This window comes from Callospermophilus lateralis, chromosome 2 (assembly GCF_048772815.1).
Source record: "Callospermophilus lateralis isolate mCalLat2 chromosome 2, mCalLat2.hap1, whole genome shotgun sequence".
Classification (NCBI taxonomy): Eukaryota; Metazoa; Chordata; class Mammalia; order Rodentia; family Sciuridae; genus Callospermophilus; species Callospermophilus lateralis.
The window spans coordinates 136,392,025-136,418,776 of NC_135306.1; the positions used below are offsets into that span (position 1 = coordinate 136,392,025).

The 26,752-nt window shown below is 33.4% G+C and overlaps 1 protein-coding gene across 1 annotated transcript in view; it reads right to left on the reverse strand.

Moving 5' to 3' along the window:
* The window catches only part of Tyr (tyrosinase), a 96,807-nt gene that overhangs the window by 38,116 nt on the left and 31,939 nt on the right, over positions 1-26,752 (reverse strand). The window contains exon 3 of the mRNA XM_076843894.2: positions 26,398-26,545. Within this exon, the coding sequence (XP_076700009.2) occupies positions 26,398-26,545 (148 nt within the window). The remainder of the gene's footprint in view (positions 1-26,397; positions 26,546-26,752) is intronic.

Below are 26,752 nucleotides of genomic sequence, written 5' to 3' on the forward strand. Positions count from 1 at the left end.
ACTGATCCTTATGAACTGATTTTTTTTATTCTGTAGTTTGCCAAGCTCATTCATTAGTTTTACTTTCTTCTGTAGTTTCTTTAAAAATACTTAAATATATAAAATAATGCCATTTAGAAACATAGTTTTAGTTTTTTCTTTTCAGTGTGAACAATTTTTTTTTTTGGTTTTATTTTACTTTATTGCCTAATGGCCCTGGATAGAACTTTAAATACATTGCTAAATAGAGGTAAAAGTCGGGTGCAGTTGCTCATGCCTGTAATCCCAGCAACTCCAGAAGCTGAGGCAGGAGGATCACAAATTCAAAGCCAGTTTCAGCAACTTTGTGGGGCCATAAGCAACTTAGCAAGGCCCTGTGTCAAAATACACACACACATACACACATATATACACACATAAAGGGCTGGGGATGTGGTACAGTGGTAAAGTGTTCCAGGTTCAATACCTAATACCCATCCCCATAAAAAAATCTGTGAAAGAACAATCATATTTGTGTTCTTCCTAATATTAAAGGAAATAATTTGCGTCTTAACCATTAAGTATATGGTGGTTGTGGCTATTATGTAGTCTTTATCCATTTGAGAAAGAATTCTTATGTTCCTAGTTTGAGTGCTTTTTTTTAAAATCATGAAAAAGTATTGTTTTTTATTACTTCTATGGAGATAAACAGTTGTGTTACCCCATTTATTGTATTAATATGGCATACTGCATTGATTTGTCTCACAATGTTGAATCTGTCTTTTATCTCTTGACCATGGCATAAACTGTTTTTTTTTTTTCCTTTTATGCTGCTGTGCTCTATTATCCACTACATTGGCCCCCTTATGTGAGGTTCTTCATTCATAAATTCAACTAAATATGGATTAAAATATTAAAAATAAAATTTTCTGAACATGTACATTCTTATTCCCCAAACAATACATTAATAACTATTATAACATTTACATTGTATGAGATATTGTAAGTAATCTAGAGATGATTTAAAAGGTATGGGAGGATGTGCATAGGGTACATGCAATTACTATGCCATTTTATACAAGGTACTTGGGCAGCCATAAATTTTGGTATCTGTAGAAATTTCTACAACCAATTCCCCACAGATAATAGATGATGACTTTATTTTATTGCTAATGTTTTTCATCTGTGTTTGTAAGAGATATCATTCTGTGGTTTTCTCTTCAGGTGATTGCTAGCACTGCTTACCAGGATAGTACTAGCCTCACAGAGTGAGTTAGTAAATATTCCCTCCTATTTTGTTTCTTGAAAGGATTTGGTTTTATTATTTTTAAAATGTTATTTAAGTCATCTGCTCTTGGGCATTCATTTCTATGCTTTATTTTTAAACAACTAGCTCCACATCTTAATGAGTAATAATGCTGTTCGGATTGCCTATTCCTTCTTGAGTTTGTTTTGATGACTTGTGAGTTTGGGGGAATGTATGCATTTTATCTGGTTAATTAGTTTATTGACCCCCAATTGTTCATAGTATTACTGAGGGATAATTTTTCCTCTATAGGAAGTAGTAATGTCCCTTTTCATTTTTGATTTTTAGTAATTTGAGTCTTTCTTTTTTTTCTTGCTCATTTAAAGTGTTGTCACTTTTATTGATCTTTACAAATAGTCAACTTTTGATGTCATTAATTTTCTCTGTTGTTTTTTTTCTATTCTCGATTGTTTTTATGTTCCCTCTAACTTTTATGATTTCTTCCTTCTTATTTGGGTTTGACATTCTCTTCATATTTCTAAGGTTGGTGGTTAGGTTACAAATTTGAGATATTTCTTCTTTTCAAATGCAACCATTTACAACCATAAAGTTTTCTTCCTTGTGGCTATATGTATATTTTAATTTCAACTCAAAGTATATTATAATTTCCCATATGTTGTCTTTATTAAGAATTTTTGTCATGAAGTCTATTTTTTTCTGATTTTAGCATAGCTTTTCAGCTGCTTGAATACTATTTACATTAAATATTTTTTCTTTTCTTATATTTTCAACCTATTGCATCTCTGTGTCTAACCGTGGTACACATCATATATTACAATTAGCTGATTTATGTCCTTGTATTGTAGAAATTAATCTACTTACATGAACTATAATTGTGTATAATGGAGCACTATTACTATTCCTGCCAGTGTGCTTTTTGTTTTCTATTTATTTATTTATTTTTTGTTTGTTTCCTCCATTTTTCCATTACTGCTTCCTTTTGTACTAAGTACATATTTTCTAGTTACCTCCTTATTTCCTTCCTTCTTTCATTCTTTTTTTGTGGTACTAGAATTGAATCCAGAGTCCCTCTGCCAGTGAGTCACAGGCCCACAGGCCCTCATTTTTTAAACTGAGTAGATTGCTACCTTTATTTTGTGTTAAGATTTCATATCAACATCGACATTTACAATATAAATTCTACTTTTGAGTATAAGAATTACCATCCACTTTTATGTAATAATTTAGGTTATAAATAATTCTCTATGGTTATCTCAATAGGATATTAAAAATGTATTTCAAATAAGTAGTTTATAAATTAGTCTTTTTGCCATTACTGAATACACAAGTTAATTCTCTTTGTGTCATTTTTTAAATTGGGCTTTTTATTGTATATGAAAGTAGAATATATTTTGACATATCAAACATATAGAGTATAACTTCCCTTTCTTGTGGTTGTATATGATGTGGAGTTACACTGTTTGTGTATTCATATATGAATATAGTAAAGTTATGTCCAATTCATTCTACTGTCTTTTCTATTCCCTTCCCTTCTTCTTTCCCTTCATTCTCTTTTGTCTAATTAAAAGTACTTCTGTTCTCCCCAAACCCTTTATTGTATATTAGCATCCACATATTAGAGAAAACATTTGGCCTTTGATTTTTGGGGGTTGGCTTATTTCACTTACATGACAGTCTCCAGGTCTATCCATTTACTGGCAAGTGCCAAAATTTCATTATTCTTTAAGGCTGAGTAATATTATAATATATAATTATTATATATATGTAATATATATATATATATATATATATATATATATACATACATACATATACATATGACATTTTCTTTATTCATTCACTTGTTGAAGGGCACCTAGGTTGGTTCTATAGTTTAGCTACTGTGAGTGGAGCTGCTAAAAAGATTGATGTGGCTTTGTAAATGTAGTATACTGATTTTAAGTCCTTTGCGTATAAACCAAGGAGTGGAACAACTGGGTCAAATGGTGGTTCCATTTTAAGTTTTCTGAGGAATGGCCATACTGCTTTTCATAATGATTTTACCAATTTGAAGTCTCACCATCAATGTATGATTGTACTACTCCCCATCCTTGCCAACATTTATTGTTGCTTGTATTCTTGATAATTGCCATTCTGGCTAGAGTGAGATGGAATCTCACTCCCTGTATTTTGGTTTGCATTTCTCTGATTATTAGAGGTGTTAAAGATTTTTACATATAATTGCTAATTATTTATATTTCTTCCATGAAATGTCTGTTCAATTTCTTGCCCGTTTATTAATTAGGTTATTTGTTTTTTGAGTGTTAAGTTTTTTGGTTATTTATATATCCTAGAGATGAGTGCTCTATCTGAAGAGCATGTGGAAAAATTTTGCTCTCATTCTGTAGACACTTTCTTCACATTATTGATTGGTTCCTTTGCTGAGAAGAAGCTTTTTAGTTTGAGTCCATCTCATTTATTGATTCTTGATTTTACTTCTTGCACTTTACCAATCTTGTTATGGAAGTCAGTTCCTAAACCAACATGATGGAAAGTTTCACCTACATTTTCTGCTAGTAGTTGCAGGTTCTCTGGTCTAATGTCCAGGTCCATGATTCACTTTGAGTTGAGTTTTGTGTAGGGTGAGATATAAGATTTCAATTTAATTCTGCTATGTATGAATTTCTAGTTGTCCTGGCACCATTTGATGAAGAGGCTATTTTTTCTCCAATGTATTTTTATGGAATCTTTGTCTAGCATTAGATAACTGTATTTATGTGTGTTTGTCTCTGTGTCTTTATTCTGTACCATTGGTCTTCATGTCTGTTTTGGTGCTAATACCATGCTGTTTTTCTTACTATAGCTCTGTCTGTAGTATAATTTAAGATCTGGTATTGTGATGTCTTTTGCTTCAATTTTCTCACTGAGGATTGCTTTGTCAATTCTAGAACTCTTATTTTTCCAAATGAATTTTATGATTGCTCTTTCTATTTCTGTGAAGATCATCAATGGAATTTTAATAGGAATTTCAGTAAATCTGTATAGTGCTTTTGGTAGTGTGGCCATTTTAACAATTTAATTTTGCCTATCCAAGAACATGGGGGATCTTTACATCTTCTAAGGTCTTCTTCAATTTATTTGTTTAGTGTTCTGTAGTTTTCATTGTAGATGTTTTCACCTCTCTTGTTAGCTTTATTCCCACATATTTTTTTCAAGGCCATTGTGAATGAGGTAGCTTCTCTAATTTCTCTTTTAGGATACATCACTGAAGTGTAGGAACACAATTGATTTATGGGTGCTAATTTTATATCCTTCTACTTTGCTGAATTCATGAATGAGTTCTGAAAGTTTTCTGATGGAATTTTCTGGGTCTTCTAACTATAGAATCGTGTCATCAAAAAATACAGGTAGTTTGAGTTCTTCTTATTCTTATCCCTCTAATTTCTTCCTTCTGTTTAATTGTTCTGGCTAGAGTTTCAAGGAAAATGTTCAATAGAAGTGGTGAAAGAAGGCATCCTTATCTTATTCCAGTTTTTAGAAGGAATGCTTTCAGTTTTTCTCCATTTTGAATGATGTTGGCCTTTGGTTTAACATATATAACTCTTACAATATTGAGGTATTTTCCTACTATCCCTAATTTTTCAAACACGAATGGATGCTGTATTTTGTGAAATGCTTCTTCTGCTTCTATTGAGATAACCATGTGATTCTTTTCTTTAAGTCTATTGCTATGATGTATTATGTTTATTGATTTATGTATGTTGAACCAACCTTGCATCCCTGGGATGAACCCTCCTCGATCATGATGCATCAACTTTTAAATATGTTTTTATATGTGATTTGCCAATGTTTTTATTAAAATTTTTCATCTCTGTTCATCAGGGATATAGTTCTGAAATTTTCTTTCCTTGACCCACAGCTATCTTCAAAATTTTTATTTTGAGACATGGTCTTCCTAAATTGCCATGGCTGGCCACAGACTAGGCAATCCTCCTGCCTCTGCACACCCACTTGCTGAGATTACAGATGTGCACCTCCATGCACAGCTTGTCATTTATTTTTTCTGAATTATTTTGAGTTGTTTTCTCAGTAGCTGCCCTTGAAAATACAAACAATATCTCATTTTATAGCAATCTAGTTCAAAACAATACCAACTTACTTTTAATGTTATTCAAAATATTTGCCCCTGTAGAATACCCTCCCATCTTTTTGCCATTATTGTCACAGGTTGCACTTATATACTTTTATGTGGCCACCAACCTAGATTTATAATTATTACTTTTGCATTTTTCTTTTGAATCAGATAGAAAAAGAAGTTTGAAGTTGAAAGTGCATCTGAACTGTGTTTTATTGAACTGGTTGTTGTCTTTCCAAGTGCTCTTTATGTTTTCACATGGATGTGAGTCTCTGGTGTCCTTTCTTTTCCAACTGAACCACTCCCTCGACATTGTTGAAGACAAGTGTACTAGCACTACAATCACTTAGCTATCCAATTATTCTGAAACGTTTATTTTCTCTCATTTTGATGGACAATTTTGCCAAAAATATAATTCTTGTTTCACAGTAATTTCTTACAGCACTCTAAATCTGCGAGACCTTTGTTTTCTGACTTTCTTTCTTCTTTCCCTGACTTTCATAGTTTCTGATGACAAGACAGCTCTCAAATGTTTTGAGAATTCCCCTCTTCAGCATGGTCTACTTTTCTCTAGTTTCTTTGAAGACATTCTTCTTTAGCATCTGTAGACCTACTGACATCCTAATTTGAAATTGTTAAACTTCTTATATATGCACATTAGTGTTTTTCTTCAAATTTGGAGAGTCTTTGGTTATATTTTTCTCAGATATTATGTTGTTTCTTTCTCTTTATCCTGTCTTTCTAGGATTACTACTATGTATCTATTGATGTACTTCAGGGTGTCCCCCAACCTCTTAGGTTCGGATAAATTTTCATTAGTTTTTTGGTTCCTTGAACTGGTTGATTACAATAGAATGATTTTCAAGTTAATGTTTCTTTCTTTGGCTGATTCAGATCTGCTGTTGAATTCTTTTAATTAATATTTGAGTTTAGGTTCTTTGTTGTTGTTGTTGTCGTTGTTTTGCTTTGTTTTGGTACTGGAGATTGAACCCAGGGCACTTTGCCACTGAGCTCCAACCCCAGCCCATTTTTATTTTTATTTTTAGACATGATCTCACTAAGTTACTGAATCTGGCCTCAAACTGCAATCCTACTCCTTCAGCCTCCTGAGTTGCTGGGTTTAAAGGTTTTCACCACCATGCCAAGATTTTAGTTGTTTTGGTAACTCTGAAATTTTTGTTTCCTCATAATAATCTCTATCTGTTGATAATTTCTATTTAGTGAGACTCATTCTCATACTTTTCTTTTGTTCTTTAGACAGTGTTTATTTGAGTTTACTGCATATATTTAACATAGCTGTTAACCTCACTCTAGAAAGTCTAACAGCTGAGTTCCCTTAGTGTTTATATTTGTTGTTTTTCCTCAACCTTTTTTTTTTTTTAACACGGATTATGAATGTACAGGTAAAAGTAGTCAAAAACTACTCAAAAATTACTATCAAAATGACTACTAGCAACATATGATGTGCCATATGTTGTGCAAGACCTTTCTTAATCCTTAAAGACCTCTACAAATAGATATAATTAGTTTTCTGTGATATAGAGAAAACATAGGTTGTGGAAAGTAATGTGTGAAAATTAACATCAACAGTCAATGGCAAGGCCAGGAGTTAAACAAAAGTTTATTGTGATCATTATCCCACAGTTTCCATAAATAAATAAATAACAGAGAAATATTTTGAATTAATATTAGGAGAGTTTCAGTGTAGTAGTAAGGAAATATTTTTCCACATTTTTTATTGGTGCTTTATAGTTGTACATATAGTGGGATTTGTTGTTACATATTAGTACAAGTACATAATATAATAATAGTACAAGTACATAATATAATTTGTCCAATATAGGGAAATATTTTTAAACAAGTTTCAAGTGTCTCTAAAATTTTTGTTGAGGCTTGTGCAGCAGGTGTGCTAAGAACCTGGTAGAATATCAGTTTTAGAAGAAAGAATGGTGTCCCAGAATAAGTCTAGAACATTGTCCTCGTTTCAGGTAAAGTAAGGCCCTGGACAAGGGAGTTGGGGATCTAAACATGGACATTAAAGGAGGTGATGAACTCTGGTTTAATTTTAATTTTTAAAATTTGTTCTAATTCATTATGCATGACAGTAAAATGCATCCTGACACATCATATATAAATAGAGTATAAGATCTCATTCTTCTGGTTGTACATGATATAGAATCACACTGGTCATGTAGTTGTATGTTCATATAGGGTAATAATGTCCAATTAATTCTGATATCTTTCCTAACCTCAAAACCTCTTCCCTACCTTTATTCCCCTCTGTCTAATCTAAAGTACCTCTATTCTTCCCTAGAACCCCTCTGACTTATTATGAATTAGCATCTGCATAACAGAGAAAACATTTGGCCTTTGGGATTGGCTTATTTCACTTATAGTGAAATAATATGATAGTCTCCAGCTCCATCCATTTACTGGCAATGAATTTCTTCTTTAAGGCTGAGTAATATTCCATTGTGCATATATATAACTTTTTGGTTTTCATCCATTAACCTGTTGAAGGGCACCTAAGTTGGTTCCATAGTTTAGCTATTGTGAGTGGAGCTGCTATAAAGTTTGATGTAGCTGTATCACTGTAATATGCTGATTTTAACTCCTTTGGGTATAAACTTAGGGGTGGAACAATTGGGTCAGATGTTTAACTTTGGTTTGCTCAACTCACAGGCTTTGGATATTCATTCCTTGGTTCTTCTAAATTTTCATTTGAGTATCTAACTCTATTACACACTTCAGTATAGTCACATTTGCTGTTATTTCCAAATGGTACCAAGGAGGTACTAATTTACCGGGAGATCTATTATTCAGGGACAACCAGGTGGCTATCATTATAGTTTGACTTAATCTACTTACTTGATATTCTCTTCTCCATAACAAGTTTAGTGTTAATCCTCTTGGGATATATTGATATGGGCAAAATACTAGCAACATATTAAAATATTTCTATATTACATATAGAAATATATAATATATATTTATATATATAGCATATTAAAATATTTCTCACAAAATGGCAGAATTTGATAATAAGAGTGACAGATAGGCTTGTAAGAAATCTGGCTGCATAAAGAACAGGTTAGAAGTAGGGTCTAAGTCAATGAGTATCTATTCTTACAATCCACTTTGAGCACATCTATAGTTATAAATGTTATTAATTCTTGACCTACTCATTGTAAGCACAAATATAATGGTTCTCAAATACATTAAAATATGAATGTCTATGTAGCTGAGTGGTAGAGAGCTGGTTTAGAAAGTGTAAAGTCCTGGGTTCAAAAGTCAATGCCCCCCCAAATATACCAATGCCCAGACTTTCATATATGTTAATTTAACATCTCTGTGTTTGGGGATTACATATAGGTATTTTTAAAAATCTATTGGTTTATGCTACAAGTACTGACATATGCTTTAGCAATATAGAACCTATTCTGTTAGGTATGATTTAAAAATGAGGTAGATATTGAGCACAATGAATTAAGTATCTCGAACTAAGTAAGACTGGCAAAGCACTAGGAAATTGATGTAAAACATTTGTTTCTCATTAAATTCAATAATGTAAAATTGTACTATTGTGCAAATAAATTCCATAGAAATTACTCTAATTGATACCACAACATGTATTTATATGCCTTTCAATTATTTTGAACATGTATCATTGTGGCAATCAGGTGCATACTGATCACTATTGTAAAAAGTGAAGAACCTTCTAACATGAGATCCATCTGAACAAAGATGAAAAAATCTTTCCCTAAACTACTTGCAATTTGAGGATTTGTGACCCCTGAAACTTAAAAGCACTGAAGAGAGAAAATAATGCTTTCATATTCAAGCAAGCAAAAAGGAAAATTCATTTCTTTGCTAAAAGTTTGATTGATATATAACTTTTCTTTAAGAAGAAAATAATGAAAATTTCCCATCAGCTATATGTTAATATCTTGTCAAAGATAAATGTGCAAAACAAAAACAGTAACATAAATTGTGAATATTTATTAAGTGTGAATAAATGAAAAAATGAGAAATTTAAGTGTCACCTTTAATGATGTGTATCATAGAATATATGGGAGGAGAATTTCATGAAATTGTTATTAAAATAGCAAACAAGTTAAGAAATAAATAAAAGAAAATTATTAAAAATGCATGGATATTGTGAATTTAAGTGTATGATATTTATATCATACACTTAAATGTAAACAGTAAATTAGCACTGATCTGTTTTTTTTTTTTTTAGTGTCTGAATAGATTTTAATGATATAGTTTTTCTCTTAACAAAAGCTGACCTAGCTACCACCACTATGGAGTGCCAAATTTAATACTATAAATAACCATCAGTTTCTTACAATACATTATTCTCTGGGAGGAGAACAGGGACCAGTCACCCATCTGGTACATTAATTATGCTGGATTACAATCACTTTAAAAAATTACAACAATTATTTTCACCAAAATAGATGCATTGTCTTTATACTTATATATTTGTTTGACAGTAATGCTCTCTGACATCATCACCTATCACCCATGGGCCAATGGAATGCTTCATTTATTGTTATATCATTTCTTTCAATGTTGTTTCTGATAGCAAGACTGATTTCCTAGCAAAAAGCAATTTACAAATATTCTATTTAGTATGAAATTCACTGGTCTTATTATACACTACATCCTTTAAGAGCAATTGGTCTAATAAAATAGTGGGGTGACTACTGTAGTCTCATTGTTACACTGAGGGAGAGAAAACCCTGTGGAGAGTTGGAAATCTGTTCTTACAGAGGCAATATAAGCTTTGAATTACTAGCCAAAATTTCCCCATACGCTAGAAGCAAGGTGAATGTGGGAATAGATTCTTTCACAATTACTTCTTATAACATAATTTCATAATTTGTTTTCTTTCACATAATTTTGAAATCTAGTTTCTGAGTAGTATTTTTCCAAAGTAGAATAATTGTTTCCATCCTGATGCTTAAAATATTGTAATGAATTGGAAGTTAAATTGAAGGATATTTTAGGTATTTTATGCCACTGAGTGTGTGCGTGCATGCGTGTGTGTGTGTGTGTGTGTGTGTGTGTGTAAAATGTATGTGTATACATATACATATACCCATATATGTGTCATATATATATATCACTTATATATACGTATGTGCATATATATAAACACACACACATACACATGGAAGCAGGGTGCTGCACTGATGTAATTGATAGATTCTGAATATATATCTGGGAATATATACTAATTCATAGTAGTGCAAGAAGGACTATGCATGAAATTTAAAGTACCTTTTGGGGATTTCTTAGCATTGGTATTTTCAATTTAATGGAAGACCACAGTAACCAAAGAAAGACAAAATCTCTTTAAATTTAAAGTTTCTAAGAAAGTCTGGGTCATTGACTAGGTAAAGAGTTTTAGCCAGCAGACATGCTCAGTGAGGGCAAACAGAATATCCTATGGGTAGAATTGGTAGAATTCTATGGGAAGAATTGTAAACCATGATTATGGCTTATAATTTGATAAGAAAGAAGGTCTGCAGCAGCCATACATATTTATTGCCCTATCCTTTATTTGTATATTTGTACTATTACATAATTATTTTGTATACATAATTATATATATAATTAGTGTATATATTATATTTAGTATACATGAATTTTATACATTAAATAAAATATTTTTCATACATTTTTATGTAGGAATGATTAGTGATATTTATTCTTACAATTTGCTTTTTAGCATGAAGAATATTCAGTATGGATTATGATAGAACCTGAGAGTTTATTTAACATTTCCTGGACAGGGATAGTGTAGCTGTTTATCAGAAGTGAATACCATTGGTTTAGGTAATTTTCTTATTTCTATGTTGGAAAGAAAATGAGAAATCTTTGTAAAATAAAAAAAAACAAGGCTATTTATAGCTGCTATGTCAAACTTAACCATATATAGAAGGAGCCATGTGTATTGATGCTGTACAGCAAGGTGGGAACTGAGCCGGTTATCTCCCAGCCCTCCAACATCCCAGTGCATTCCTCATCCTGATGCTGATCTGGGACTCTGTAAACCACATTTCTCCTTCGTTACTTGATCCCTGACAGACACTGCCCATAGTCTAAAAGAGAATAAGATACTCTTTACCCTAAGGGCAGTAGAATCCAGCCTCTAACTTTTTATCAGAACTCCCAGAATCAGCATTATTGGTCCCTCTCAGTTTCAACATGCGTTAGGATCTATGTCCCCCTTAGAAATCTGTGATCTAGGTGTGTGGAGCATTGCTAACTGTTTGAGAGCATCAGTACTGGTTGACTAGAGCCCTTGACTCAAAGGTCCCTGCCCTGTAAAGGTCCCTGTCTTTCTCTAATACCAACTGGTAGCATGAGGTATCACTACTAACTGAATAATGTCCTTTTCTCAAAAACTTGAATCCAAGTGTGTGAAGCCATTCCCTAAGCTACTGGATTCTAATATCTCTTATTATTTTCTTTCTATCCCTAGCTCTAGGGGAAGTGTTTCTTCCTCTATTTCCTATCTCTATCTTCTTTCACATTCCCCTTAATTTTATAACATCGATTTAACCTATTGTTTATATTATATTGTTTCCATTGAAATAAATGGTATAGTTTCTCTCTTTGAATCCCATTACAGAATATACATGAGCACACACATATACATGTTTCATTTTTGGTAAAACCAATGAAAATAAAGAATTTCTTGACTTATAAAATATGAGACAATGTAACTTTTCTTTAGAATTAAAAAATTACTGAGTAATTAGAGTATATTTTCAAGACATATTTCAGTATCAGAAATAATTGATGCACATTTAATTTCATATATTTTCCAGATGAAATTATATAGTCACCTATCCAAGTTGCTTAAACATATTTGTAAGTTTTCCAATAATAGAATCACATATCACATTTTAAATTAAATAAAAAAGCATTTCTGAGTGTCAGCATTTCAAGTATTCCATAGCCACTTATGCAGGCATAAGTTATTGTCTTTCTTACTTACATTGTACCTGGAAGATATATGTATATATCTTCCAGGAAGATATATATATATATATATCTTCCAGCCCTCCAACATCCAAGTGTATTCCTCATCCTGATGCTGATATAGGACTCTGCAAACCACATTTCTCCTTAGAGTATACTATATATAATATTTTATATATGTATAATATATATATAATCCCTTGAAGAAAAAAAAATATATATGATTTGCTTGACTACTTCCATCTTGCCACAAAATCAAGGCAATTCTAGCATCATTCATTGTAACTAAGAAAGGGAAAATTAATATTTTTCAGGGATCAAATTTGCTTCTGCTTGGGAGATAAAAATGTAAGAGAATATCATTCCTAATTCAATAAGAAATATGATAATTTAAAAAATGTTTGCATCATCAGAGAACTAAAATCACAACCAGGCAAACTCTATTCCAATAGGAGACAAGGCAAGATGAGGTGACATAAGACATTTTAACTGGTTCTAACTTTGGTAGAGCATGGAAGGAAAAAGTAAAAACCACAAAACTGGAATATGAAAGAATGAATTAATTAAGCTGTAGGGGCTTATGGAATAGTTTAGAACTCTGGAAAATCCAACACAGAGGGGAAGCATACACTTATTTACCAGCTCTTTTCCTCTGGCCTCTCCTGGATGCTTTCCTGGGAGGCAGAAGGAAGACATAAGAACAAAGCATCTGAGGGGCTGGGGGAAAAGTCAGACATTCTAACAGAACTATAAGTGGAATCTGAAATACAAGGGAAGGAGGAAAACAACAGAATAGGAGGAAGAGACGAAGAAAGAGAAAAAGAAATAGGAGAAGGAGAAGAAGCAAAAAGAAGGAGAAAAGAAAGGGACTAAAGGAAGGGAAGGATAGAGACGGGAATTCTATGAAAAAATAGTGGCTGGTAAAATTGCCAAATCAGTTGGTTGTGGTGGTGCATGACTATAGTCCCAGCTACTCTGGAAGCTGAGGTAGGAGGATCTCAAGTTTGAGGACAGCTATGGCAATTTGGCAAAACCCTGTCTTAAAATAAAAAGTTATAAAAAGAGCTGCTAGTGTTGGTAAAGCACCCCTGATTTTAACCCCAGTAACACTTAATAAAGATTTTTTGTCCCTCAAAAATTAATAAAAGAGAACAAATTATAGATATCAAAATTTCAGAGACAAGAAAGAAGAGAAGAATGAGAAGTAGAAGAAAGAAAAGCTTAAGCAATAGCAGAATAGCAAATAGGCCTATTGTGGAGATGAGCTCGAGTCACAACATAATATCTAATAAAAAAGAAGTAGGCAAAAGCTGAGGAGGATTAACCAAGAAGAAATGAAACAATTAGTAAATAAATAACAATGTGTTCTATGTAATCCCAATAGTGTTGCTAATTACAAAATGTTCTTAACACTCCAACTAAAAAGCAGAGATGGTTTGATTGAATTAAAAAAAAAAAAAAAACAAACAACAAAGATCCAACTGCATGGATCCACATGAAAAGAAAACTAGAAAGATGTACCATGCCTAAAGATAACTGGTGTTGCTAAATTAATATTTATATAGACTTTAGAACCAGGAATAAAAAGGAACAACTTGATAAGAAACAGGTCTATTCATTAAGAAGGTGAAACTTTTTTTTTTTTTGTAGAAAAACCCAACTGTTTTATTTGTATTTATTAATAGAGACTTTACTTCTGATACTAGATGTGTGAGTTTTCTTCCACACCAAAGAATTCAATTCTCTGTGGACACCGTCTGAAGAAGATGAAACTTTCTAAAAGTATATAGATATAATAATAGAAACCTAAAATATATAAGGAAAAACTGGTGCAACTGATATGACAAAATAGATATAATTATCACTTGAAGTTTCATGCCAATATTCTCTCTTTACTAATAAAATTAGTAGACCAAAATTCATAATTACATGTAAGATCAGATTAACACTATCAGGCAATTTGATATGATTGACATTGGTAGAAAACTCCACATAGGGTGGTAGAATATGTGTATATTTTTATGTACACAGGGAATATTCAATAAGATAGGTCATTTTTAAGAATTACAAAATAAATTTAAAGGTATTACAATAATAGAAATGTTATTTGTCTACAACAGAATCAAACTGAAAATTAATAGCAGAAATATCACTATAATATTCCTAGATATTTAGAAATTAACACACTTCTAAAGGAGCCTTGAATGGAAAAGAAATAGAGATATTTATAAATATTGTGAACTGAATAATATTTTTATAAATAGTCAAGTTTTTGGTATATAAACAGAACAGTGTATGAAATGCATTTATAATATTGAACAATCTTATTAGGAAAAAAGATGTAAAATCTATGATATAATCTTCTACTTAAGGAACTAGTAAAAGAGATAATTGTATGGTAAGTAGAAGATGCAAAATAACAAAGTCACTGTAACAAAAGAAAAAGAAGAAACAATAAGCCAAACAAGCAAACAACAAAAAATATAATCAATTAGATCTGAAGCTTTCCATTAGAAAAAGACCAATAATATTGATAAAGTTCTGATTAGATTGGTTATAGAAAGTCAGAGAACAAGTACCAATATCATGAAAGAAAAGAAAATGTTGCCTCAGAACCTATTGAGATTAGGGATAAGATGTCAATAACATATAATATCTTCTGCTAATAACTTGACAATTTATACAAAGTCAGAATAGTTCCATGAAAATCACAAACTACTAAAGTTAATTCAAGAAGAAATAGATACTTCAATAACCTGAATATATTAAAACAATTAAGTTTTACTTTCAAAATCTTTCCGTAAGGAAAACTCCTTAATCAAGTAAAATATTACTTGATTAATGAATTCTATAAAACATTTACAAAAGAAATATTGTCAATTCAACAGAAACTCTCCCTCCAAATAAAAGAGGAAGGAATTTTCATTTTATGTGCTCAGAATTACCTTGAAACCAATACTTGCAGGTCTTTGTGTGAAAAGGAAAATAAACATTGCAAGAGCAGAAGTTAAGTAAATCAAATAAAGACCTTAATAAAAATGGAAAATTAATAAATGATCTCCTTAAGAAATTACATTTGAAAGTAGAAAATTCTTGCTACCCACATAGAAACTAGGTTCATTTGACAATGGGTGACATGTACTGATGTTACAACAAAGAAAGAGAAAGGATCTTTCATTGGTATGTAGATAAATAAACTATAAGAATTCAGGGAAATTCTAGTCCTGATGACTTGAGGTAAAATTGTGAAGTTTACAGGCAAAAGGATGAACAATCTACTTGTCTCATGAGGGAAAATAAAGCCATATTATACAAAAATATCTCACCTCCAATTGAGGTCAAGAAAGTCCAGTTAAATTCCCCACTTAACCTTGTACTGGCTTTGAAACTCACAGTGACTTTTCCTCTAAGTTTTTTGTTTTTTGTTTTTTCATTACTGAGGATCAATTCCAGGGGCTTGTTTATGTGAGGCAAGTGATCTATCATGGAGCTATGTTCCCAATGCCTTTATATTTTATTTTGAAATGGAGTGTAAGATTTTCAGGTTACCCTTGAATTGACGTCAGTCCTGTCTCAGCTTTGTTATCATATATGTTCACATCTTCCCTTGGCTTAATTTCTGCATTGTAAAAACAAATTATTGTATAAGATTATCTAATATTAACTAGGAAAACAAGGTATTTCTTAAATGCAGCTTTTCTTCTCAATTTGAAGTTTGAAAGTCCTTACCACTATATCTTCCTGCACAATCCCCCTAGTTTACCATGATCCATTTACACAAACCTATCCATCCCAACTTGAACTTCGTTGTTTCAATTTCAGAGGCTTTGTACTTGCTTTTTCTGCATCAGTATTTGGTTTAATTTCAAACCACAAAATTTTGTGAAGTACAAATCCCAGGTTTCAAACTCTTCAGGAAATTATTTTTCTATCCACATCTTGGAAACTGAAAGTTTTGTAATTAATTTATCCTGGATTTTGTTTTTCTTCTACATTCATTCATCAATACTGCAGACTTTCAGAGCCTTGAATTTATGTAAGCAAGTTGATCCTAGCCTTGTGTGGGCCCAATAATTCATTTCTGCTATATCAAGGGCAGAAATTCTATATGTTAGGTTACTAAGTCTAAAATCCTAACAGCCAAGGTTAGGGACATACCAGTTTCTGAGTTTGATGCTTCTGTTTTCCATTTCTTTTTCTTTCTGGAATCTGATTGGTCTTGATGTTTTGAGAGATAACTATGCATATAAAATAAAATTGACTATTTATCTGCATTTTTGTCTGTTTGTCTCAAGGGAAATTTCAGATTCTCCTAGTCTAGTATCTTGCTAGAATAGAAAACCATGCATCAACATTATCACTGCCCAAACAAAATAAAAGTCCATTTTAAAATAATGGGGAAGATGTTCTTACAAATAAATCAAATGTCTCATGATAGAAAGAGAGGATGCTGAGGATGGCCTAACTGAGGGCACAAAGTGACTGCAACCCAGTGACAGATTTCCTCTGTGCTGCCTCCCTCACCCTGAGCTTTAAAACCAGTGCTGAGTTATCCTACTGAAGGAAAAGGAAAAGGACAACCCCTAGGAAGAAAGGAGGAGGGGGAGGGGAAGAAGGAGGGGGAGGAGGAGGGGGGGGAGGAGGGGGAGGAGGAGGAGGGGGAGGGGAAGAAGGAGGGGGAGGAGGAGGAGGAGGAGGAGGGGGAGGAGGAGGAGATTCATCCCTTCCCAGTGACAATGAGCCCTAAAGGGAAAAAACAAATACTGCATGCTGGGCTCTGGACTTTCACCCTTCCAGTGAGTCCTGGAAGGAGGAAAAAAATAAACAGTTCTGGCTAACAATGGGTACAAGAGGCTCCAGCTGGTCTCTGTATTTTCATCCCTTCCCAGTCACAATGAATTTCGGAATTTTACGACTTTTTCCCTGACTTTCTAAACCAACAGTTTTGCTTAAGTCTGCAATGATTAATTCACCCTCTTTGTAACCTAAAAAATGCAGACCCCTGTCGCCATTTTCTACCCAGAAAATGCACCCTTCCAATGCCTGATTGATTGACTCCCTGGCTTAATAAATAGCATTACTAAATCTGTTGAGGTCTGTTCCCAACTGTTATTTGTGCTTACATTTACATTTCTGTGGTTTCACTTGTATGGGCAAATGTCTGGTATTCTTGTATCAAAGACCTCACAGAACAGGGATCATTGTGGTTAAGGGATTTTGTAGGCCTTATTCCCATTCTCCAAAGCATTGTCTTCCTGGTTTTGTAAAAGGAAACTTGGTAACAAGAACCTTGAAGTTTGTTCCCATGCTGTTTTCTTCCTAAGATTAAAGGAACTTTCCTGCTTCTTTCTTTTTAATAGAAGAACATTGTTAGTTTTGATAAATACATGTATTTATCTACTGATGGATTACTCTGTATAAGGACACAGCTGTAGAAAGCTTCTTTTCTTACTGCCTCTTACCCCTTGGCTTCCTGAATTTATTTATATGTCTTTCTGAGTATCCAACAGATTCTTATCCTCATTGTTATTCTACATTATTGTGACAGTTTGTACTTGACAAGATTTATCTCATCTCGGGGCTGCTTTCTTGTAGGATAGAAATAACATTCGTGTGATGCATCCTTGGTTATGCATCTTCTGTTTCCTGATTTGCCAACAATATATAAAGAAATTTTATTTTGATGCTTCCAGAAATGCTCATGTCATCTAAATTAGATTAATAAAGTCATACAAATTATGAATAATTCAACAAATGAGATTCACAGTATAGCATTTCCTATGGATATTTTCTATACTCGTTAGCATTCTTTAATTTTTTCTTTAAAGAAATAATGGATTAATTTCCCCCTAGAAAATGATATCTGTTAGAACTGAAGCCACATTTTTTCATAGTTTACTTTTTAAAGCATTTCAAATGCTTCTTTTTAATGTTTTTTTTTCCTATCATTTTTTGAGGGAAGAAAATTTTTCTTAAGTGATAGGTGATACAGCTTATTACTTATTTGTAAAGGGGAAAAAAGCCATTCATGAAAATGCTATCTTTAAAGATATTTTTATTCCTCTCAAATGATCTAATTGTTTTGTATTTTATCATTATCATCATTCTAAAATAATGGGTGTAATTTAACATTTCAAATTCTTATTCTGTCTTCATTCTCAGTGTGAGTTTCATCCTCACCACTTGTTATGGAATGAAATATGATATTGAATGTCTGCTTTCACAATCATGCAAAAATATTTTTCTGCTGTTTAAATCAATCAGTCTCTTGTACTATATTATATTAACTGTAGGAAATGAATATACCATCATACAGATGTTTATTCTGTGGTTGTCCATGAGCTCCTGAATTGATATATGACAGATGCAAAAAACAATGACCTTTGGGTAAGACAGAAATAAATTAGATCCTATGTCCGTCAATTAATAGTTCTGAAACATTGGATATATTCTTTAATCTTTCTCATCCTCAGTCTTTAGACTTTTAAAAAGGCGATGATTAAAACTTATTTTAAGGATGAAGAAAGTAGTGCATATGGAAATGGCCTTGCATAGTATCAAGCAGATTGCATTGAAATACATGAAGTTATATTATTTTCCTGTTATCTAGGCCATAATGTTTCTCAAATTCAGCAGACCACTGCTATATTGAATGAAATAAAAGCTTTATCTCATTTTTTTTCCTCAAACCTTTCATAAACTCTTGCCCTATTCAGATCCTTCCAATCAATATTCACCTGTTTAGAAGTGATGATTTCCACTCTATTAGGATGAGAAAATAAAAATATTTACATCAGAATATGGATTTTTTAATACCGAGTTTGGAAGTTATGTGGAATTATATATATATATATGATTGATATGAAAAGGATATAAATAATCTATCCTTTCCCTCTTTAAATCAGGAAAAAAAGGAAGATTCATCTCTTCTGATAGAAAAGGTCCTACCACTCTACTGGGCTTTGGAATTCAAATCTCAAGAACTCCATGAGGCTCTCTTTTGATTCTTCACTGTGTCCCTCTGAGTGTATGTTTTATTTCCAATAACATACAAACATTTTCTAATATCTCCATATTAAAAAAAAAACTGAGACCACATTCCTCTTTTTATTTCATATCCCTTTCCTGCTTCGCTTCTTGTCAATATCTTTTGAAAGGGTTGTTCAGAACCTGTTCCAGTCTGACTCCTTCTGGTAGCTTCCACTCTGCTGAATCTGCTGTCATTGAGGTCACAACTAACCTCAGGTTTTCAGAGACCACAAGTAATTTTCTATCTCCATTTTATTGGCTTCTTAAGAAAAATTTCTTTGTCCACTTCCTGCTTCTTGAGCTTTTCTCCTACATGGCTTTTGTGAGTTATCATATCCTTGTTTCTGTCCATACTCATTATTACTCTTCTTTGCTAACTCATCAATATCTGCTCATCTTTTTAATAATGCATTGTGCCTTTACAGTAAAGATGACATGACTCCAAACCTATTCTTTCTTTGACTTCAACACTCCAAGATCCAACAAAATTCTTAGTATCTAACTGTAATATCCTAAAGAACTTCAATATTCCAGAAGAAAACTTTAATTCACTTTCTTCACAAAATTTATTATTAGTTGTCTTATCTTCTGCTTCTATAAATAGACCTTCCATTCTCCCTAATGTGTCACACTCTAGAAATCATCATTGTTTTCACCATTTATAAGAAGTATTAATATTAACTATATGTATATCATCATCAAGTCTGTTGATAAATCCTTTTTCCTTTACCACTCAAAGATCATGGGCTCAGTTTCTCTGTCTTCCAACAACTCCCTTGTCACTTGTCTGGTTGATATCACTATTATCCTAAATTAATGCAATAGAGTAAGTCACTTCCCCCATTGAAGTTCTTGTTCCAACAATTAATTTGCCACAGCAATTGGGGTAATTTTAAAAAATGTCAATCTTAAAATTATTTCAGTATCCAGATTCTATGGTTTGGATCAGTGTCTCCCAAAGGCCTAAAGGTTTGCTAAAGGCTTGATCCCCAGCTAAGGCACTTATTTAGGTCATTGAGCACATGCCCTTGAAGAGAACAATGAGACCCTGGTCCCTTTCTCTCTTTCTCTTGCTTCTCAGCCAGCAGGTGAATGCTTTTCTCTACCATGTGCTCCCGCCATGATGTACTAGCTTACCGTAGACCTAAAGGCAAAAGGCAATTGATCATGGACTGGAACCTCTGAAACTGTGATCCAAAATTAGCCTTGGAAGTGGAAAGCTAGCCAACACACTTGATTAAGATCATTTAAAATCTTTCCACTGCACTTAGAGTTCTGCTGGTCTCCTCACCCTCATTTTGTAATAGATTTCCTTTGTTTATCATCTTTTGTTTTTCGGTCTCCTTTCTAACCTTGTGATAAGACAAGTTCATTTCTGCCATAGGCCTCTTGGAATTGTTCTTCTCACTTTCTGAAACACTTGCCCCACAGGCTGTCTCCTTTTGTGATCTCAGTGTTAAATTATAGTTCATTTCCTTAGAGATAGCAGCTATTGCAAGTCTATCTCAATTGAAACCTTCTCAAGTAATTATTTATAAGTATATATTTTCTACCACACCATAGTGCTAAATTGAATTCTGTGCTTCTTTCTTTCTTTCCTGGTTTCCTTGAATTTCCTAACCCCACCATGTGAATGCAAGCATCTAAATGTTGAAAATCTTGTCTGTCTTGTAATAGTGTGCTAAGAACATTGGTATACGTTTATAAAAATATCATATAATAATCAAAGATAAAACTTCAGGTAGCTATTAACATAAGCAGTATTTTTCTGGCTGAGAAAAGGAATGCTTAGAGGAGAATAAATAACTTGGTTGAGATAATAAAATAAGATGTGACAGCTTTGGAATTCAAAATGAGGCATGTCTGATTCTGAAATCTGTGATCTTAATCACATGATTTATTGCCTCCTAGCCTCCTAATTTCTGGTCTTTTGATGTATTTTCTAGCCCCCTTGGATCTGATGCTTAGTGCTATTTTAGCAGTTCTGACCTTTGGTTCTCTAAACAATTATGATGAGGACCTTTCCTATGATCATACTGCTTCTGCCTGCCTTGGCTGAACATCACACTATCGTGTTAAATATTCCATTCTACCTCCTGGGACCTCATATTCTGGGACTTCCTTCCACTTTGCAACAAACTGTGTCTTTGGGAAGATCATGCCCTCTGTACCCTAGTTTTCTTATTTGTAAAATAGGAGTTTTCATCATGCTCTTGAAATGTTCTTTCAGATTTTAAAGTTCAGCAAAAAATATTGAAAATTCATGCTTCTTTCCCCTTCTGCCTATGAGATTTTCAGGTTACCAATATTTTAATTTAAGAAATTTAATTTCACTAGTACCAAAACACATTAATCCTACTAAGAATTGGATGCAGTTGGAACATTCTTTAGGTTATTAGTTATAGCACAATTTTTTATCAGTTGATAAAATATAATTCAATTTTCTTTGATCAATATTTGACTCCACAACAAAATGTTATTGATAACTCACCAGATGCCTGCCTAATTCAGAGTTATCAATTCCACAACAGTTTAGTATTTAATGAATCATTTCTATGTGCCAGGGTTCTGTGTTAGGTGCCAGAGATGACTGACATATAAACCCGGTCTAAAAGGAGCTCATAATTTACTGGGAGACATAGATAAACCAATGAATCAATCTAACAAATGTAGACTGGTCCAAGAGCTAAATCTAACAACAACACAAAAACAACTGTAGAAACGTGGTCAAATATGAACTAAATGCTATAACTGCCACTTATTCTAGGGAGTTAATTCTGTTTCAGAAAAAAAATCAGGGAGCCTTTTAAAATCTGTTGACCGTCCAACAGTGTGAAAAGAAACCCACAGACAGACAGATCTCCCTCTGCTATACCATTTGATTGCAAGAGCAGACTTTAAGATATTTCTATGGTTTGTGAGCTTACCTCCTTCCATAACCCTAGAATTGCTGCCTTTCTGAGCAAGTTTTAGTCTTGCAGTCACCAGAAGGGAAGCAATCTGCTGTTCATTCCTGAAGCCCCAGAGAACCACCCTTCTGCTTGGACTATTTCTATGCTGCCAAATTGGCAAGGCATCTGTTTTGAGGGCATGTGGGTCAGGGTAGCCTTCTTAGTAGGATAGCTCATGGGAGGGTTGGACAGGGGAGCAGAATGGAAGGGAAGCCTCACTGACAAATACAGCCAAGAATTCACTCCAGGAGATGTAATTAATCTGTAGCTGAGGAGCAAGGCAGGTTAGCCATTCCTGGAATGTGTTACTTTAGGTTTGCACCCAGCCAGAATTCCCATGCACTCAAAAGATAAGCTATGCAGAGTTGCTGAGATCTTACCAATTGTAGACAGTGCTTAGAAAATAATGACTAAAGAAAAAAATATATTGTATATGCTTTTCTAAAACTCTCTGTATGAGAGCTAGTTTTTGCACAATGCTTTGTAGTTTGTAAAGTATAAACTCACATACCCCTGAGGAAGGTAGTATCACAGCCACAATTTACTAAATAAAGAGAGACTCAGAATGGTTCAGCAATTTCCCCAAGATATTACAGAACCATGACACAGTACCAGGTCATGCTCAGCGGCCCTCTGACTCTCTAGGGCTCATGGTTCTTTCACTACAGAATTTATCTTCACACTTAGAATCCAGATTCTCTAATGTGAATTCTTTTGAGGTTTTTTTTTTTTTTAATCAATTTGTTCTGTTTGGACCACTTCCTACTGCAGTACCCATGCTGCTTTACAAGTGTTCAAAATAACCACTTGTGTTGACTGCTCCTGCTTCCCCTTTGGAGGAAGAAGATCCTCTTTCTGTCATATACATAGTTCTACATTCCTTCAATCGAGTTTTTCAATTCTTTATGAAGCAGCACACAGTACATGTTACTTAACCTCTGTAGTTCATTTGTATTCATTGTATTCATCCATGTAATGAAAATGACACTTACCAGATAGGATGGCGGGATTCCCATAGGTATTAAATGAATCAATTCACACATAGAATTTGGTACCTAATAGATTTTCAAATAAATATTATTTGTGGTTTTAGGATTTTAAAAATGTTGTAACTGTTGGCTATTGTCTGTTTCTTTCTTATGTTGTTCCCCATTGATTGTTTTACTTTCAAAAGTCATGAATCAAAGTCCTATTCATTCTTCAAAAGGTTTCAGATCAAAATTATATTCTAAGCAATAGAATTGAATTGCTCATTGAATATTCACTGTGTGTGAGGCAAGGGGTTAGGTGCTATAGATAGAGGGGCTGAAAAGAACAGCTCTGGTTTCTCTACTTCCTTGGTATCCTTTTCTTCACTCCCAAATATCCTGGCCTATCGGTAACTATTACTAAGGAAGTTGCATTTTGCTTTTTGTTGCTTGTTTCTTTACATATCTAGTCTAGGGAATATTAGGTGGAGAAGAAAGTATTTAACAATGGTTTGATCTTCATGTTTTAATATAGCATATGACACCTAGAGGTATTTAATGCTTGTTGAAGGAACAGATGAATGGATGCAGGTGTATGGAGGAGTGCTTGCTTTTCTCCATGGAAGGCTTTCTTAGACAGTGAAATGCAAAGCAAAGGAACATGTTTAGAAAGATGCTTTCTGCTGCTCTGGCATTTATCTTACACACCATCCAGTACTAACACTTTTTATTCCTTCCTGAGTTTGCTATCAACATAAAAACTAGTACTATTGGTAAAACTTGAAAATGGAAACATTGCTGCCCAATGTGTAACATAAGACCAAACAGATCATCTGAAATCGAGACATAGATAAGCAAGAGTTAGTTCAATTCAGACTATTTCCATATAGGGAATTTGAAAGCCTGCAGAAATAAGAAGGTGTCTGGAGTCATTGAATGTAGAATCCTCACCACGAGCAGGTTGTGCTAAACTGCAAGCACTTTAGAAGCTGCTGCCAGACAGACAGTGACATAGCATCCTGAGCTCAACTGCCTAGTACAATTCTTCATTCAATCAATCTATGGAGGATAGGATTCACAAAAAGAATCACCAGCAATTTATTTAATAAAAATAGATTAAAAGGATGTGGACAGAATGTGAAGCAGCTTTCAGAGCTCTAGGTAAATGATTGCACATTTCACCCTATTTCTGTGTTTGCTTGTTTGTCTCATTTGGGGAATTGGCACTATTAGTATTATTGCAAAAGTGTCTATGCCCACTTCAAAAAATAACAAATAAGTGCAGAGAACATAAAGTTCATGCCTAAGTCTACTAACCAGAAATAAATTATCAATATGAATCAATATCCTTTCTTGGCTCTATTCATAAACATATGCACATATGAATACAAATGCATATGTTTGTGAAATAGGATATTATTAAGTATTCTGTTCTAAAACATTCATTCCTTACTTAAATATATACTAAACATTTAAAACACAACAATTTAAATATACATCATAATTTTAATGGATACTGAATTTTTCATTATATACAAGAGTTCACTAAATGTATTTGCAGTATACTTTGTGAAAGGGTAGTAGATAATATACTTAAATCACTTCTCCTAGTTAGGTTTCTAGTTAGAACACCATAATTAGACATTGTAATCCTTCATTTATTCATTTAAATGATGATGTGTTTGGCATTATGCTGAGTACAAAGAATATAAATTAAAAAAAAAGATGTGTCAGATAAAATGAAAAGTGAAGTAACAATTCAAGATTTTGTTAGGTAAACTAGTAATTGGACAATTATAATATGTTTTAATCTATGGAAAGGGAAGCACAAAAGTTTGTTGTTGTGTTGTTTGTTTTTGGCGCTGGAAATTGAATCCAGCCACATCCCCAGCCCTCTTACATATTTCATTTAGAGACAGGATCTCACTGAGTTACTTAAGGCCTTGCTAAACTGCTGAGTCTGGCTTTGAACTCATGATCCTCCTGCCTCAGCCTCCTGAGCTGCTGGGATTATGGGCATTCACCATGGCATCTGGCTCACACAAAAAATTTTAAAGACCCAAAAGAATGGTGCAAGTGCCTTGGGGTAGTGGAAGAAGCTATGAAAAAGTTATGTTTGAACTACCTCTTCACTTATAAATATAGTGGAAACCTGGTTAGTTAGTTACATTAGTCACAGTGATGAAAAGCTAACAAGAACAACTTAGAGAATGAAAGACTTATTTTGGCTTACAGTTTCATAGGTCTGAGTTGATGAATGGCTAAATTTATTGCAGGAACATTATGGCAGAAGGGCATGGAGGGGGAAAGCTGCTCAGCTCATGGCAGCCAGAAAGCACTGAGAGAGTGCTCCCCCAACACTGGTCCACACTGTCACCAACCACTCCAACATATTGCTCTGTCTGAGAAAGTCCTGAAGAGCTAGAAGTTAGAAACTCTAGTTGGTTCTCTAAAGTCCAAATGACCACCTTCAAACAAATCGTCTCCCACCAGTAGGTATATTTGCTTCAGACACAATAAAGAAGGTTTTTTTTTGAAATCATAGTCTGAACACTCAAAATCCTGAAATAATCACTTTATCCTCTTGATGAATGTAACCACACATTGTTCTTTCAATATTCTTTAGTATGCTACAATGATTACCTCATTAATCTTGTGTGTTAATGGTTTTACTCTTAACTACATGCTTTAAGAAGGTCTAGGAACTAGAACCATATAGCCTAGCAGACAGCTAGCCTGTCCTTGGGAGTTCTATATCTCCTACCTCAGGGCAATCTGCAGTTAATGGCTATTTAGGAAGGGTTTACAAACTGAAATATACTCTATAAACTATCAAGACCTGGCTGAGTGTAGGACTTCAAATAAAATTGTACCCTAAAATGGCTTCTTCTCATTCATATCCAGCCTTACTCTTCCCTCCCTTAAAGCTCTCTCTTTACTAAACACTTCTTTTATAAAACATTGAATACAAATCATTGGCTTAGGATATCCTTCTGAAAAAAACAAATGACAAAAATTTATTTGCTTTTATGTGATAACTAAAGTCACATTTGATAGACATTTACTATATTTAAATCTAACAAACACATAATTTATGAAAAAGTCTCAACCAACCTGTCAACAAAGGCATGATGAAGAAGAAAAATGGGATCATTGGCTGATCCCTGCACCTGTGACATCGTTCCATTCATATAGATGTGCAAAGCATTGTGCATGCTGCTTTGAGTGGCATCTGCTATCCCAGTAAGTGGACTAGCAAATCCTGTTGGTCAAAAGAAAATTGCAAAAAAAAAAAAAAATTAGTTTACCTAAATGATTAAAAATATAAGCAATTATCTCATTTGCTTTACAACTTCAATGGAAAGCCTAATTCAAAATCAAATCAATAAGAAAATTCGTTCAGTATTGGGATTCCTTACATTCAGGATACCTGGTGAGTATTCAATAAATCTTGTGCAATTGAATGGTA